Source organism: Olea europaea, chromosome 22 (genome assembly GCF_002742605.1).
Source record: "Olea europaea var. sylvestris chromosome 22, O_europaea_v1, whole genome shotgun sequence".
Taxonomy (NCBI): Eukaryota; Viridiplantae; Streptophyta; class Magnoliopsida; order Lamiales; family Oleaceae; genus Olea; species Olea europaea.
The window spans coordinates 4,960,819-4,974,777 of NC_036258.1; the positions used below are offsets into that span (position 1 = coordinate 4,960,819).

At 32.4% G+C, this 13,959-nt stretch overlaps 1 protein-coding gene across 1 annotated transcript; it reads left to right on the forward strand.

Moving 5' to 3' along the window:
* Positions 1 to 9,797: 9,797 nt before the first annotated feature.
* On the forward strand, positions 9,798 to 11,885 carry LOC111371069 (cytochrome P450 78A7-like). Its single transcript, XM_022992985.1, has 3 exons — positions 9,798 to 10,477; positions 10,778 to 11,090; positions 11,253 to 11,885. The coding sequence occupies exons 1-3, from the start codon at positions 9,798 to 9,800 to the stop codon at positions 11,883 to 11,885; spliced, it is 1,626 nt and encodes a 541-aa protein (XP_022848753.1).
* The last annotated feature ends 2,074 nt before the right edge of the window (positions 11,886 to 13,959 follow it).

The following is a 13,959-nucleotide window of genomic DNA, read 5'->3' on the forward strand; positions in this document are numbered from 1 at the left end:
ATTAATAGAATTCTTTTGGGAAAATTTTGTGTTTCAATCTGAAAAAGTTTGGAAAAATTTTACCGGAGGTCGTCCAACTTACAATTTGATTTACTTTGGTCACTCAACTTCAATTTTATTCAAATTTATCACCCAACTTTTGTTTCAAATTGACCATTTTGTCCAACGCCATTTCCAAGACCAATCTATCTTGCGACGTGACATCAGGAACGGTGATACATCAAATGGAAATGGTTTCAATTTAAGCTTCCAGGCCCTAATAGAAAAAGATTCTCGTCAAAATCACATTTTCACGTGACATTAACCACTTTTTAATATATTTGGCAAATAAATATAAGTTCCCCTCGTTATCGTTGACCAGGTGAGTGGTTTGATAGTTCTGATATCTTTATGGACATAAAGATCGAATTAATGGTACCGTCCCTATTTAGTATTTACCTTCAAACTTGGAGATGAGAGTTTGCGATTTGAGATATATTGATTTTTCACTTTATAACCTAAAAAGCACAAGAATAGCATTTTACACCTCAATTTTGATAACTATTTGTCGACAGTTTTTTAGCCAAGAGATAAATTGAGTCTTAAAATTTTGAATACAAAGTGCTAAATTTGTACTTCTATTAAGCCTTTGTTTGGTAGAAATTCAAATTCAAATTCAAATTTTAATCTAAGTTAAAGTGATATTTAATTTTAATTACACATTTTATGATATTAACAACTTTTCAATCATACGTTTCATGAACTTTTATTAAAATCTACTAAAAATAATTTTAATCCCCTTCAGTTTGGAAAATCGCATTAATCATATGTAATGGAGGAATATATAATCAATTTGAGACTGGTGATATAACATTTTGAGTCGTTGGATATGGGGTAGTTGAGTACTTATTAGGAACTTATAAATTATTCAAAAATGGAACTTAGTTTTCTAGAACATCAGTCTATTTAGATTGAAACTTTACATCTTGAAGAAAATAGCTAAATTGTTGGCCTCGATATTTCAAATTTGCGTAGGTAGTTATTTTAAGTGTTCATTTGTCCACACGTTAATTTGAGTACTTGATAAATTATATAGAGTATGTTTGGTACAGCTTAAAACTCAATTGAAATTAATTTTTTGACCGTTATTTCACTATTTCAGCCGTCATTTTTTAATTCTTCTCTCACAAGTAGGATCCACTTTATCGCTAACAGTCAAAAAATCAATTAACAAAATTTCTACCAAACAAGCACATAATCAGTTAATTAGAATTATTACCTTCAAACTATATTTGACTATCTGTTTACATCTTTATGGATAGTACGAATTGTTCAAGTAATTTGCTTTAAGCTCACCCTATTCTTTTTTTTTGCTTATATTTCATATTTGAGTGATACTTGAGAATTTATTGGATCACAAGGTCACGGTAAGCCAAGTAGGTATGGGGAGCAATTCCTGCTATAAAAAGAGATGCTTACAATTTTTGATGTAATTTGGTGTTTAATTTATAATGATGAGTATATTAGAATTGTAATATATCCACATGAATATGTAGAGTAAGTACGAAAATATCGAAAACAAAATGAGAAGAAAAACGGAGGAGCTGAAATTTTGGCCTTGGCACTCTTGAAGCCGGCTCAGACCAATTTTTTGACTGTTGGGTTTGAAATTTTTGATTCATTTTTTGGTACCTTTTCATGAAAAATGCATCTTTTCATGAATTTTTGAAATCTTTCCGTGGTGTACGATTGAGAATCCATATATATGAAATAAATTTCATTCCTCTACACAATTATTACATCACCGCAATTGAAATCATTCCATTTATAAGAGTTTTACAAAAGTCTCTTTACATATTCATCATTTTGAGTGTTATTAGAGTTTCAAGGAGAAAATACAAGTGTTTAGTGTCTTTAATATTCTAAGGCTTGTTAAATCCTACAAACATTTACCAGGAATACTTTTAAGAATAAAAAACAATCCTAAAGTGGACAAATTTAGTTTGAGAATAGTAATTATGTGTTCACGGAAACAGGGTCTAGATATCACATATTCACCATAGTAGAGGTAATACGTGAAGGGAGGGGTGGAAGCATACTTATGTTTGTTAGCAAACATGTGAGCACTACCCTAACGAGTTACGTCAGATTGGTTTAAGTCGGGCGTTATTTTTACTTTTAGAATGTCAAGGTACGCACAAATGAAGCATATATATAGGGATGTCAAACGGGACGAGCGACTTTTCGGCTTGTTAAAACCTAGCTCGTGGGCAGCTCGGGCTCGTCAAATGACGAGCTCGAGCCCGAGCCAAGCAGGGGGCTCAATCGAGCCCACGAGCCAATTTGATAAGCCAAAAATTTAAAAAAAAAAAAAAACATGAGCTCGCGAGCCGAGCTCGGCTCGCCCCTGAGCAACGAGCCAAGCTCGGCTCGTTTTTCACGATCCACAAGCCCGAGCCGAGCTCGTGGGTTAAAGAGCCGAGCCTTGCCATCACTACATTATATATCATCTCGATTAAAAAAAAAATTATCAACATTCATGTATCGGACTATTGACGCACTACATTAGAAGCGTAAAGCGAATTGAGTCGTAAAATCTGATAAAATCGAAACCATCATAGGTTTATACCTAACTTGTGCAGTATATATAGTGCCAGCCTGAGAAAATTCTAGGCCTTGCCTTATGGGATAGAGTAATGTTTGGTGCAAAAAAAAATTCTTACAAAAAATTTACAGATATCTCACAAAGTGTGGACCCTGCATGAATAAATAATGTCAAAAAACTCACCCGCCCAGCCCATGTGAGGTATCTGTAGGGGTTCTGTGAACCCCTACATTGTACACCAATCATCTTCCTATGGGATATGTTGGTCGGGTTGGTATGCATCTACAATTTGGTATTAAAATTATTATAATTGGTTAAATACGTAAAATTTTATGATCAATAATAAGGAGTTTTTTACTTGATACTTTTTCAATTCAATTTTTTTTTTTCCTTTAAAAGTATATAAAATTGCTTTTTCTATTTGCTGAAACCAACAAATCTTGCACCCACTCATGCACACATAAGTTTCTTTTCTACATACTTGGACAAATCGTTAGTCACTTGTGGCATTCTCAAGTGGTGGGGGAGACGATCACGAGCACTTCAATGATAAAGTTAGTCAACGAAAAGAAATACAGTGGATATGGAATGAGCTTAAAGTATAAGCCACGTAAGTGTTAAGAGCACTAGAGATATATAATAGAGAGAGAGAGAGAGATTTTACGATTTATATGCGTAAAGTTGCATTACCCTTGACTTGGTGTTGGTCGTGGGCTTTTATAGTTGCATGGTTGAAGTGTTGCCAGCTGGATGAAAAAGTTTGTGGTTTCATCCTATTGATCGAAGCATCCCATCATGGTTGTCACGCCATACATCTAGGACCTGCAGTACTTAATGTTATCTGAAAAGGTTGTCAACCTATGGCTTTGGTCAGCATACGTATATATTGGGCTAACAAGACTTGACATCCTTGCTTCGATCACTGTGCTTTGGCTGCAAGTGATGCTTCGGTTGAGGCGCTTGGCTTCATCATTTTGATTGATGTGGAGTGTTGGGGGACTTCTAGATGGCTGTCATGTGGATCTCTTCTTGAGCTTCGATGGCGAGGCACAACACTTAATTTTATATATATCATTAGTTATGGTTACGATGCTTGAAAGACTTTTTTTTTTTTCAAGAAACAATAGATAAAATACAACTATCATCGAAATCATGATCATCTTTATTAGGTATATTTAATAGTCATTGAATGATCTCTTTGTCAATAATCTATAATATTGACATATCATTTTCACTAGAACAGTTTAGTGGTCGGCGTCCATTATATTTTCATAACATTAACTAGAAAAAGCTTCAAGTTATCAATTAATAAATTATTCATTTTATTGATGTGTTAATAACTTTTCTAAAGTAACATTATTTTATAAAAGTTTTACTGTAACTCTTAAAAGTCCCCATGACTGGTGCCCACTTATAAAACAACTATTACTCGTTATTTATCATAATTTATTGTGATTCAGTTCTTTATTACTTCCATTCATAGTATTAAAATAATAATAATAATAATAATAATAATAATAATGTATCGCTTCTAATCGTTAAATTCGTAGCAATCTGATGTTACTTAAATAATAAAACGACGAATTTGCCATAAATAGCTAATTTTGATTACATTTAAGAGTTTACGAAATCAAGAATTCATTGAGAAATTGAGAAAGTTAGTTTACTTTTATAAACAAAGCAAAAATGAAGAACCAAACACTGTTACACGGCTAATGGATAAGGACCTGATGCAAGTTCAATAAAAATTACAAATGAGTCTCTTATCCAGTGAAAAATAATTAATATGTCTTAATACTTAAAGTAATCAATAAATATTACAGTAAAAGCCATAATAAGGAATAAAGACCCATTTGTAAACTACTTATTTTTTTTATTTTTTTTTTATATCCAAGTATCCCAATTTACACCAGACTAAATCCTGGACCCCCAAAATCCTTGCCCCTAGAACCTTGGAGGGGGTAAACCGCGGATTATGCCTCAACTGGATCACAGGTTCCCCCATTGCCTGTACACTTCTGCGCACAAGAGACTCTCCTCCACAGTGATTACTCCATACCAAATTTTTGGCTGCAGGTTTCCACCAGGAATCGAACTCTCCACCCTGCAACTGGAAGCAAGACAATGTTGATTGATCCACCAATTGAGCTGTGCCTCGGGGGGCCCATTTGTAGACTTTTTGAAATGTGAAAAGTTGTTTTTAAATTAAGAAGTTATTTTCAAAACTGTTTGAATATTTCAAGACTACAAGTTTTAAAATCCTCCTCTGAAAAAAAAAAAAAAAAAAGCATCAATAGTAACATAGAGCGACAAAGGCAATACCTAGGGAATAAAGGTTATCTTGAAGGATATTTTTAAGTGATGGTGTATTTTATTGATTAATGCTAACCTTAATTATTGGGTTTAGAAGTAATAAAATATTTGCAACTATGGTTTAATTTATACATAAATAATAATTAATTAGAGTTAGTGGGCAGTTTATATCTATGTTAGAACAATGAAAACTACACCGTATATTTGGCGTTTTTCTATTAATTTTCAATTTCTTTAATTAATTACTCTAATTTATTTGCAATCAGAAGACAATCGAATATGCTGTTCGTTCTTAATACTGCATTGTACGACATAAAGTAATCTTTTAGTTTGTTTATATTGTAAAATTAATGGGTAATTAGCACAAAATGTCATTATCTTTAAATATTATTGTGCAAAATGTTTCGACCTTTCATTTTTTTAGCATTTTCACCCATGTCTTCACCTTTTCTTGCAGAAGTTATCATTTTCATCTAATTTCTCATGTAAAATAACAAATATACCTTTCTATTTAAATAAGTAAAAATTAAATAACAAATTGCAATCATAATCCGTAACCTTCAAAAAAGTACAAATAAGACCAAATAAATTACTAAAAGCGTAATTAGCACAAACGTCCGTACTTGTCAATATTACTGTGCAACACGTTTTTACCTTACATTTTTTACATTTTCACCATTATTTTCACATTTAGTGATGGCAATTTGCCCCGCCCGAATGGGGCAAAAAAACCCGCCCCGTCACGGGGCGGGGCGTAAATGGTCGCCCCGTCGTCGCCCCGTGAAGAAAAAATAAAAAATAATTAAAAATAATTTTATTTCTAGACAATTCATCCGTTAAAAATTTATTTTAAATACAGGCGGGGCGTAAATGGTCGCCCCGTCGTCGCCCCGTGAAGAAAAAATAAAAAAAAATTAAAAATAATTTTATTTCTAGACAATTCATCCGTTAAAAATTTATTTTAAATTTGTATTTTATTCTCTAATAATAATATAATTCGAAACTTTCAAAATGTAAAAAAATAAAAATTAAAAAAAAATTAAACGGGGCAAAAAGTTGCCCCGTCCCACCCCGTCTAAGGTGGGACGGGGCACGGGGCGGGGTGGGGGTGCCCCGCCCCGAACCCGCCCCGTTGCCATCACTAAGTGCTTGTGACTTGAGTTTCTATCTTAAAATATTAATTGTGAGAAAGCAAAACCCAATTTATTATATAAACTCAAAGGATGAAACATAATTAATACTCGAATTGATAACAGACAATCAAATAAAATGTATGACGAAATAACACGATCAGGGTCTATTTGGCAAAACTTCTACTTATTATAGAACAGTTTCCCGAGATAGTTAATATTTTACATCAACTTTTTTTAAGAATTTTTTTAACTAGACAAAATACTTTTGAAAAAATCTTCATAAATCTTAAAAATAAATTTTAAATTTCAGAAATAATGTATAATTGTTAAAAGTTTTGCCAAACTTGGGGCATATGATGATTCCTTTTACTTATATTTATCATTTTTTAAATATCCTACACCAAAAAATAATTCGTGTATGAATCTCAAGGTTCTATAGCTTAATTTGTAGGTAATCTCCCACGTGTATAGAGTACCTCGTAATTTTTAGACTTTTTTGCTTATTACTAAGAGGTTTAGGCGGGTGTGCATTAGCATGTCAACGAATAATTTACTAACAATTTTCAGAACAAAGATTAATAATTAAGCTGTGAACAGGGGCGGACCCACAAGGGGTCATGTGGGGTCAGATGACCCCACAATTTTTTATTTTTTTTATTATTATTATTATTTTTTAAGAAAATGGTTGTTTTAACCCGTTTTCGACCCATTTTAATACATACCAAATGAAATCAAAATATTGCATTCTTAATATCATTTCTAAACGCTCATGGCCTAGTTTTTCGCTTCTTAATGGTGTGCAAAATGATCCACCATAGCAAAAGTTACGATGCATCAAAGTAGGTCGTTCCAAATTAGTATTTCGAAAATTTTGATAATTTGCTAACTTTTAAAATTTGTCAATGATCATATTCTATCAAAATCTACAGATCGCTTGCATCATCTAGAAGTTCGTTATGAAAACTACATTGTAGTTATATCGAATGGTCCAAACAAATATCGAAAATAGTTAAATATACGTCAAACGTACGTATTAAAAGAAGCGTTTAACTCGTCTTTTTAAAAAAAATCAATTATTTCATTAATGTTTATTATTTTTTCACAATAAATTATCCAATATAATTGACATCCTTTTATTAGAAAAATTTACATTAAATATGATGTCAAAAATTCTAAAATCGTTACGAATTAAATGTAATTTGAATTACTTTCAAATTATTTTTTCGTTAAACTTAAATTTCATTTACTTTTTTCATCCAATTTGATTTACTCATTCTTAGCTCAACATTCATAAATGACATGGTAAACAAAACTATACATCTAGCAAAATTTATTTAACAATATTAATAATGATAGAATTATAAGACGCTTTCAAGATGTCAAAATACGTATTTACTTATTTTTATAAATATTATATTATTTTAAAAAATTACACATTAATTTTGGGAGCTAAGCACAACTCGCAAGTGATCGCGACCTCATGTGCGTGTGTTGTGTCAACCCCACGGTCATTCATGTGGACACTGTAGCATGACTCTAATTTTTGACTCCACAACCCAAAACGGCTGGGTCCGCCCCTGTCTGTGAACACAACTTATGCAATCCGGACATGTACCAAACTTTAATGTTAATCATACTTTAGGGGTCTATCCTATGCAGACTAGGTTTGCTAAAATGGAATTAGGACGGTGAAAATAATCTAAAATTATCCTTTAGGCCACCAAATTTAAGTAATCTCGAGTCTCTCTTCTTCATGGATTAGGTACTTTAATTTAAATTTCAAAGTAGACTTCCTTTTTTTCTTTTTTGTGTGTTTAATTTTTTATATATAACCTTTTGATTTTTTAACATGTACCATTTTTTTTTCGAAAATGTCAATTGATAAGTTTTTGTTTGTTTGTTTGTTTGTTTGTTTATTCTTTATTTTAAAACGTCTTCAATTAATAGAGATGATTTTTTAAGTTAGGAACCCTAATGCTAAGAACAAAAGGATGTATACGTCATTTATTTTATGTTACTTTTGTCACGTCTTTTGGTAGTGAAATGAAAATATTTGGTCTTCTTCGACTTCAATATATACTAAATTAATCATGTTTGGAAGATATTATAATTGAACCGAGCAATGTTGTTAGATCATTTTCAAGAAGTACATTAAACATGAGATACTCTCTATTTTAAAAAGTCAGCTCTTAAAATCATATTTCAAGTTACTCTTTAAATTAACATTTTAATCTTGGAGAGCCAACTCCATTTTCTATAATTAAATGTATTCAAAATATTTCAATTTTCAATATAGGAAAATAATAGAATAATCTAAATCAAAGCCAATTCAAATAAAAGATAGAGAAGAATAATAAATTTATTTTGGGAGTAGTAAAATTAAGTGTCAAAAATCTGTCGGATTTGTTCAAAATTTTATCTCTAAATTTATAGATGATTTCTGAATTATAGAATATACTCTTTAAAAATAAAATCTCTAGATGATGCTCTTATAAGTAAAAAACACAAAGTCTAGATATATATTTTGAAAATAAATAATTAGGGTTACACTATTTGAATTAATTTTCAACAATTAAAGGTTTTTTTTAAACATCATTAACACGATTATCGAGTTAGGCAGCATATGGATTTGAGAATGTGTTTATGGGGATTATACAAAACAAACTACCCCCGCCGTCCCTTCCAAAAGGGACGCACACGTGCACACACGCATACAACATTAAATTAGTTTAAATTAACTAAGATAGTTCTTTCTGGTTGGGATCGATCCAATGTTGGAATTCTCAAAGTGTGGTTTGTTTAAGTTGAGATTTGTGCAGTCCTCGTGATAGATATGCTTTTGGGTAAGAAAAATTTGAAACCAAGAAATCGAATATGATGAGCAAGAAAGAATTACTTCGTATTTACCTAGCTAGATCATTGGAGATCTTGAACATCAGTTAATAAGATTTATTAATTGTCAACTTGCATGCTATTTTGGATAAATTTTTAGGCAAGTTACTATTTCTTACCGTTTTATTTGAGATCAATCACATGATTTCATCTACGTGCATTGCCAAAAAGTTGATTGTCTTTTACAGTAGAGTTGTAATCAATCAAGTTATCGTGAAAACTAAATATTATAGTAAAGTTGATTGCTTTTTGGAGTAGAATTGCAGTCAATCAACTTATCGATTAGAATACACTTATAATATACATGGTACTAGTAAATGTTTGAAGTTTCAAAAGCTCGTCAATAAATACTACTATATGTTAAGGTTAAGATCTCACATTATTTAAATATAAAAATAATATCTATTTATAATGGTTGACTAGTTTTCTTAATAAGGTTGTCTGAAGATCCTATTTAATATCACAACTGAAAACGCTCAAACGATTAAAAAAATTTCATCATTAAAGTTCAACCACCATTAAAGTAAATTCTTCCATACAAACATTCTTTACACCGACTATAAATAATAAAACTCCAAGTGAACATAAAATTTACAGCAAAGCAAATTGCACAAATATTTATATACCAACTTGAAATGTAATCCCTTTCCTACGAAATCTTCGAACTCATATTTTAAATTTTTTAACCAATTAAAGTGCTTCCTTATTCGAGACATATCACCTATTTAAGCAGCACTTCGTTTCATTTCCTCCTCACCCCAGACCACGCCTTAGTCACTAACTGCTATTTCTGCAAAAAAAATTATATTGTTTTCTGCATTTTTATTTTGTCCTTTTGAAAAATAAATAAAAGTCTGTCAAATTTAATGATATTAATGGAGTTCGTTGAAATTTCTGAGGATACAAAATGGTGGATTTTCACCGTTCCTGCCATTCTGGAATTTTCAAACATGCATGGCTCAGGTTTTGTGTTATTCTGTATTTTCATTGGTTTCTTGACTTTTGGGCTAATAGGTTGGGCTTTTTCCACTGGTGGGCGGGCTTGGAAAAATGGACGGAACAAATTGGGCCGAGTTTCTATTCCTGGGCCTAGAGGGCTTCCAATTTTTGGTAGCTTGTTCAGCTTGAGCCATGGCTTGGCTCACCGTACTCTAGCTTGCATGGCTTCGACTCATGCGGCAACCCAATTAATGGCTTTCAGCGTGGGTTCTACCCCTGCTGTGGTGACCTCTGAACCCCACATTGCTCGAGAAATTTTGACCTCCCCACACTTTGGTAACCGTCCAATCAAACAGTCGGCTAAGCAGCTCATGTTCAGCCGAGCTATTGGGTTCGCTCCCACTGGGGCCTACTGGCGTATGTTAAGAAGAATTGTATCATCCCACCTTTTTTCGCCCAGTAATATATTAGTCCATGAGCCATGGCGTCAGCTAGAATGCGTAGCCATGGTGAATGCAATAGCCACGGAACAAGCCAGCCAAGGTTTTGTCTTTCTCAGAAAGCACTTACAAGCTGCTTCTTTGAACAACATAATGGATATTGTCTTTGGTAAAAGGTATAGTTGGATATATTATACTCAAAAATTGACTTTTTTTTGTGCAAATTTTTGCATTGATGCTTCCTCGAATAATGTATATAGTATAAGTAGCACTCAACACCCGTTTAGGTGGCATTAAAGTCAATTGTCTACTTAATTTCATTAAACAATGAAGTACTAAACCCAATTGCCACATAAACTGGTGCTGAACACTATGGTGTTAACTAGCGTCATTCTTCTTCCTATCTCGTGAAAATTTGATTTTCTCTCGCTGATTTGCATTTATGTATTGCTGTGTGGTGATAATTTTCTCCGCAGGTATGATCTTACACGATATGATAACGAGGCCAAAGAGCTGCATGAAATAGTGATGGAAGGATTTGAGCTCTTGGGAGCTTTCAATTGGTCTGATCATTTGCCATGGTTGAAGTATTTTTTCGATCCTTTTTGCATTCAAGAACGTTGTGCAGCTCTTGTTCCTAGAGTAAAAAAACTCATCAAACAAATCATCGATGAACATCAAAATAAGAGTTCATTTAAAGTATCCAATAATTGTGGTTTCATCCATGTTTTACTCTCATTGGATGGTGAAGAGAAGCTTGATGAGAATGATATGGTGGCTGTCTTATGGGTTAGTAAAAAACTTTTCTATGTTTGCATGTTATCTTTTTCCTTGCAATCCTTTCAAGAAACGTGGTTTTTTGGATGCATAACTTTTTTGTCATAAGAATTACGAGCTGGAAATGAGTTCACTGGTTTCCTTTTGGATGTGCAATTTTCTTTCGCTATGCAGGAAATGATATTTCGCGGCACTGATACAACGGCACTGCTGACAGAATGGGTAATGGCGGAACTTGTCCGAAATCCCCAAGTTCAAACAAAAATTATAACCGAACTTGACACTATCATAGGAAACAAAGGTGTCACAGATGCTGACATTCCTAAGTTGCCCTACCTTAACGCCGTGGTGAAAGAGACACTCCGTTTGCATCCACCAGGACCCCTCTTGTCGTGGGCCCGCCTCTCGACTGCCGATGTCCACCTGAGCAACGGCATGATAATTCCGGCGAATACTACTGCAATGGTGAACATGTGGGCCATAACACATGACCCTAATGTGTGGAATGATCCCTTGATTTTCAAACCTGAAAGGTACCTACCATCTGCTGGTGGTGTGAATGTGGATGTGAGAGGGAATGACTTGAGGCTTGCGCCATTTGGGGCTGGAATTAGGGTTTGTCCTGGAAAGAGCCTAGGGCTAGCGACAGTGAGCCTCTGGGTGGCTAAGTTGGTGCACCATTTTGAATGGGTTCAAAATATCGCTCAGCCTGTTGATCTCAGTGAGGTCTTGAAGCTCTCTTGTGAGATGAAGAAACCACTCTCTGCTGTGGCCATTCCAAGGGTTAATGGTGCCTTGAATGTCTAGGGTTTTGTTATTGTTCTAATTTCTTGGACTTGATCCCTCTCTTTTTACACATAATACTATGGTGAAATAATTATGGTTGCTCATATATAAGGGCGACTATTCTAAGATGCATGTTTAACATGGATGTAAGAACAAAAATAATGTGTAATACGTTTTATTTTCGTTATTAATAAAACATGTCAATGTCAATGTATGTGCAATGTTTAACTATATATATATATATATTCATGTCTTGTACTAGTTTAATTAACTTGCACTACAAGAAAACACAGATGTCTAAATCTTAAGTAGCTCTTCGTAATTTTTTGACAAGTTTTTTATTTTTCAGTAAATTATTGTTGAAAAATAATTCATCCATAATTTTCCTGAATTTTTTTTTTTCCAATTAACGGTGGTACATGTTTGTTAAAGTTTATAATTGTTTACGCTCAGATAAATTCTATTTTTATCCACACATTCACTACTAAAAAACAGCTTTTTACTTACGAAAAATTATCAACGAATGCAATCCATTGATAATTAGAAACAGATTATTCGTTAGTAAAAGTTATTCACTTTCAACTACGATAATTAGCAGCGAATTTTTTGTTGGTAACGATGATATTTCTTTACCAACGGATATTTCGCGCCTTATTTAATCAATTTACATTTAGATCTTTCACCTACGAATATATTCCGTAGGTGACGTACCGAATATTAGAAACGGATGCAATCCGTTGGTAATTAGAAACGAATTATCCGTTAGTAAAAGTAATTCATTTTCAACTACAATAATCAGTAACGGATTTTCCATTGGTAACGATAATATTTCTTTACCAATAGATATTCCATGCCTCATATAATTGTTTAACATTTGGATCTTTCACCTACGGATATTCCCTTGGTAATTAAAAATAGATTATTCGTTGGTAAAACGAATTCACCTATCCTACATCGAAGGTTCACAACAAAATCTTTGGAGTTGCCCTCTATAAATTAATTTATGGTTTAATAAGTGGTTAAACAATATTTTGACCTTTCAATTCGGTTGGCTAAAAATAAAAAATAAAAATAGAATTATTAAATAAATAATAATAATAATAAAAAAAATATTTTTTTTACCATGCTTCACACTTTTCCGGTTATTTACAACATTAATTTTTACCAATTGTAATGTTAGATATTTACCAATGGAAAGTCAATTGGTATTGACAAGATTTTTATGAACGAAAATTTCATTGGTAAAAGATTCACACTTTACCAACGAAATTTTCGTTGGTAAAGTGTGAATCTTTTACCTACGGTATCCGTTAGTAACTATCAGCGACCCTCAAATTTGTAACGGATTTACGTGAATCTTTTACCTACGGTATCCGTTAGTAACTATCAGCGACCCTCAAATTTGTAACGGATTTACGGTTGCAAATATTTCGTTGATAAAGAGTAATAGCAACGGATATCATGGTTTCAAGAACAGAAAATCCATGCTTGAAGCCCTGTTTTTTAGTAGTGATTTGATAGGATTCTTAAACTTTTACTTACTTTCTAATCACATATTTTTCGAAAGCCAATGCTTATAAACAATTATAAGCTTTGAAAAACCTATACCAATCAGTATTTTGATTATTATTATTTTTTCAAATTAATTACCATGGAAAATTCATCTGCCATCTTATTTAATTTTTTTACACTTTTAGAAATCATTTCATCTCATCTGTATTATTTTTTGAATTATCAACGAAAATTTCCATTGGTAATTCGACCAGTAGTTTGAAGTATAGAAATTAAGAGATAATTTTTGTTTGTCCCTAATTATATTTTTATATTAAAATTTTAAATAAGATTCCAAAGAAATTTTTAAGATTGACTTTTTCATTGAACATTTTATATGTAATGTACGAGCCATATCTTCAATCAGATAAACTCTTTCGGTGCTAGCAGACGTTTTTTAATAAGTAATTTTAAAAAAACTATAGATTTTTACTTTTCAATAACTATTCATCTTCATAACATTAGATTACTTAAAAAAAAAGTATTTTCAAAATTGAATGGGGAATTAATTAATATGCAAGAAACTTTATAAGTTAGAGCTATA